This window comes from Cystoisospora suis (genome assembly GCF_002600585.1).
Source record: "Cystoisospora suis strain Wien I chromosome Unknown contig_1977, whole genome shotgun sequence".
Classification (NCBI taxonomy): Eukaryota; Apicomplexa; class Conoidasida; order Eucoccidiorida; family Sarcocystidae; genus Cystoisospora; species Cystoisospora suis.
This window is the reverse complement of record NW_027154776.1, coordinates 8,183-12,600: the sequence shown is the minus strand read 5'-3', so window position 1 is coordinate 12,600 and position 4,418 is coordinate 8,183. Positions and strand designations below refer to the sequence as shown.

The 4,418-nt window shown below is 43.1% G+C and overlaps 1 protein-coding gene across 1 annotated transcript in view; it reads right to left on the bottom strand.

Moving 5' to 3' along the window:
• The window catches only part of CSUI_004293 (ubiquitin carboxyl-terminal hydrolase), a gene marked incomplete at its 3' end in the record, with an annotated part of 4,927 nt that extends 630 nt beyond the window's left edge, over window positions 1–4,297 (bottom strand). The window contains exons 1-3 of the mRNA XM_068064486.1: window positions 2,053–4,297; window positions 1,310–1,514; window positions 521–605 (exon numbers count right to left, since the gene is read on the bottom strand). Of these exons, the coding sequence (XP_067923538.1) occupies window positions 521–605; window positions 1,310–1,514; window positions 2,053–3,735 (1,973 nt within the window). The remainder of the gene's footprint in view (window positions 1–520; window positions 606–1,309; window positions 1,515–2,052) is intronic.
• Between the last annotated feature and the right edge of the window lie 121 nt (window positions 4,298–4,418).

The window sequence follows — 4,418 nt, the reverse complement described above, 5'->3', positions numbered from 1 at the left end:
AGGAGAAGAGCCTCGTGATAAGAGAGAGAAGAGGAGAGATGGAAAGAAGAAGATGCAGACACATGGACACTCCCCGTTCTATCGTACAGCCATCTAGTCGGAGGGTCACCGCTGTAGAGTACGTAGATATTCACAGCATAGACCATCGACATAGACAGCCGATCAACGACAACCCAACTCTTCACTCGCCAGAAGAACGAGCAAAAAAATATGAAGATATCACACTCATATACACACATACTCATACATACCTATATACATATATATATGCATACATACGTAGGTATTCATACATATACATGTATATATACATACTTATACATACATGCATAGGTATTCATACACACACAGACAGACCTATTCATACATACCTACGGGTGTGGCTCCCACATGCAGCAGCTACATCTAGTAGGATACTAGGAAAGTAGAATCAAGTATAGAGGAGGAAGAAGAACAAGAAAAGGAGGAGAAGAAAAAGGAAAAGAAGAAGAAGAAGAGCAGTTAAATGTCTTCTTCTTACGCAGTATAATGACCGCTATCAGCCGTCCCTGATTGAGATACGACACCTTCAAGACGAAAGAAGGGCTCCCGACACGATGGATGATCTACAGACATACAGACATACACATAAACACACCCCGACGACTCCCCTTCTGTACATGTCATACGCTTCTCCCCGTCGTAGATGGATCCAATCGAAATCTACAACTCTATGTACAGAGATAAGAGAATGAGAGACAGAGACAAAGAAAGAATCATGGAAGAAGACTTACGACAAAAGAGATACGGGGAAAGGACAAATAATAGAACGTCATACTTCCAGCCTGGGGTATGTATACATAGAGAGAACGAGATATGACACTGAGAAGAGTACTTGAAGCAGAGATGTCTTCAAAAAGCGAAAAAGAAGAAGAAAAGAAGTGAATCTTTCCCCTCCCTGTAGATACATCTCTCGCTACAGAATGCATCGACTTAGATAGATATATGTCTATATATGCGGAGCTTCACATCTTCCTAAATTTATATGCGGTGACTATGCCGTACAGATAACGTGCATGCACCAGGTATGTATGTGTGTATACATACACATACATACTTCCATGTTCAGACATAGATCTACAGAGAAGCAGTCTGTTTGTCCAAAGGAAATCTACGTCTACATAGAAGTATCTCCGCCTCTGTAATTCTTGAGTTTGCGCAACAGTAAGAAACACAACTAGCAAGACACACACAAAGAAGAAGACGAAAGTGAGGGAAACAAGATGAAGAGCAGAAAGATGAGTAAGAAGAGAAAGAAGACCTTCTTTACCTGAGAAAGAGCAGTAGGGTCTCATATCGATTTCTTTGGAGATTTTAAGGCGGGTATTGATACGTGACATTTCTTCATATCGAGTACTCCAAGCAAATCTCTTGATATGCAAAACTAAATATTCCGATGGAAGTCTCCATAAAGATCGATAGATACGAGCTGGCCGTCGATTCTTACAAAAGGGACAATCGAGATACTCTCGATCCTGCAGGTAGTTGGTCAGCCATACACCAACACAACACGACCACACACACATCTCTCCTTTCTTCCTATGTATACATGCATGCATATAAACACACCGACAGAGAGAGGAGAAAAAGATCCCATATAGAGCGAGAGACAGATAAATGAAAAGATGAGGATATAAAGAGGAACGAAGGGAGAAGCCCGAGAGAGAGAAAAGAAGAGAGACCAAGAAGAAAAGAAAGAGAAAAGGCGAACGAGATCCTTTCTATCTCTGTGAGTGTTCCTTTCTATCTTTCTTTCGCCCCATCTTCTCCCACGCATGAAGAGAAGAAGAGCCGTAAAGACGAAAGAAAGAGATATAAGGAAAGATAGAGGACGGGCAAAAGCAAACCATGCAACAAAGAGAAGAACTTCCTTCACAATTCTTTCTTCTAGAGAGCTGCACCTACGAGAAAACATCAATCTCTCCATAAACTCAGGAAAAGAAGAAAAAAATGCGACGAAGAAGAAGAAAAAGAAAAGAGGAACTGAAGAGAAGCTGTCGTAGCTTAACTTACGTATCTATGTCCTGAGAAAGCGTACGACAGCATATCAGAAAGATTACATATCTTGGAAGAAGATGAAGAAGATGACGTGTCCCCTAGATTGATAGAACTATTATGAAGAGCTCCATTACTCTCTCTTCCCCCCTTCCATCCGCTCCCTGCCGATCTCCGATTTCCTTCATTTTCTTCTTCTTCCTCTAGTTCTTTGTCTCGGCCTCTTGCTGTCTCTCTCCTTTGAATAAGAAAGCTCCCACCGTACCCTCTTGGCTTTCTTTCTCTTTCATCGGCTCTTTCTTCTCCTCCGTAGGTTTTATACGAAGAAGAAAAAGAAAGAGAAGAAGGAGAAGGAAATTCAAGAGAGAGATCGAGAAAGGAGTCAAATCGATGTCTTCGCTGCATGCATGCCTCACAATCGATACGAGTCACCAGCTGTCCAGCAAAGAGATCTGTGACAATCGATGCTTCCTTCGATAAGCTCGCTTTCCAGAAGCGCTCACTTGTTATACAAGGATTTTCGCCTTTAACATCATCGATAACTCCCCCCTTCATTCTTTCTTCTTCTTCTTCGTCCTCGTCTTCTTCCTCCTCTTCCTCATCTTCTTCACTTCGATCAGGATAGAATCGATGATCTCTCTGTCTTCTTCCTAATAAGGTAGCCCTATCTTCTTTGACTCTTCCTCTTTCTTCTTCCTTTTTTCTACAGAGAGAAGAAGACGAGGACGTGATAGATTTCTTTCTTAGTAAAGATCTTCTTCTCTCCCCCTTTCTTGACGCGATACGACCAGCTCGATTGGTCTCCATGGAGAGGCCGTCAAGCAAAGTCCGCAGAAACTCATGAGCGTCGCATTGTTGGTATTCTGCGAATTGCGAGTGCTTTTTTCTTATGAGATTGAGTAGTCGCAAGCAAGAATGATTTATCGCTGAAGATAAAGACGACGAAGAAGAAGAAGAGACCACGGTTAACGAAGGACGCCCTCTTGACACACTTGTACTGAGACCCCTACTACTACTACTACCTGCACTTGGGTGATAAGGTTCCCTTTCTTCATTTCTCCCTCTTAATCTTCCATAAAGATCAGAGACATCTCTTTCTCCTGCTGTCTGACTATAGACGTGCTTAAGAAGAGAAATCCATGCTTCAACAAGGAGAGATTGATAAGAAGAATGAGGATTGATATCTGTCTCAGGGTTAAAACCGAGGAGAAAATACCGACAAAATCTCTCACAGCTGAAGAGAATCTGTAGGGGGGCATTACAATAGCACGTATTGCCAAAGTTACGTAGACCAACAAGACATCGAGTTAAGGGAATCTTTGAGAGACTTCTTCTTCGTTGACTTCTTCTCTCAGAAGAAGAGACTTGAGACGGAGAACAAGAAGACGATTGGGATTCGGATTGGCTCCCCCCCTGACGGTGGCTTTGAGAAAGAGAATAGGCAGAGGTAGGTAGAGAAGGAGAAGGAGGGGAGATAGGTGACTGCGAGGAATAAAAACAAGAAGGGGGAGATGAACACAAAGAAGAAGAAGGCTGAGGATATGCGGCAGGTGTAGAGTGGGCGTAGAGAGAGCGAGAAGAAGGATGTGTTGGGGGATAGTTAGGGTTGGTAGAAGAATCAATAGTGGGGGCCGATGTATGAGCAGAAGAAGGAGGCGGGTGAAGATGATGATGACGTGAAGGAAATGATTTCGGAAGCATTGTGTTGCCGGGGAGAAAGGAGAGAGAAGAAGAAAAAGAGAAGAAATGCAAAAGAGAGACGACGAAGAAAATAGAAAGAGGAGAACAATAAGAAGGAGAGGGAGAACAGAAGGACGGAAACTGCGAGAGAAAAGAGAGGAAGAGTACGAGGAGGAGAAGAAACAAGATGAGACGAGAACGGGGGAAACAACAAGAGACGGGTCGTCGAAGACGAAGCAGACTTGGAGAGTGAAGAAGGAAGAGTGGACTTTAAGGTGAGAATATACCGGGGAGAGAGAAAAGAGAAGATGAGAGCTAACGACGGCAAAAAGGGCAGGAAAGAACCATGTGAAGAGAAATCATGCGAAACGTAAGAGAAGACTGATAAGATGAACTCCTCCAGCTGGATGGTGAAGCGTGACGAAGAGGAAGAAGTGAGAGAAGAAGACAAGGTAGAAGAGACCGAGGGAGAGGGGGACAAAAAGACAGTAGAACGGAGAGAGACAGCAGATGTTATTTGAGAATGAAAAAGGAGAAAGTATAAGAAAACAAGAACCAAAAGAAAAGACCGCATTTTCTCGCCGGAAAAAAAAGAAGAAAAGATGGAGAAAACACCCTACACAAAAACAACTGGTTCTTCTCAGGTGTACAAGCAGGTCCTCAGGTGTACAAGCAGGTCCTCAGGTGTACATGCAGGTCTCCCC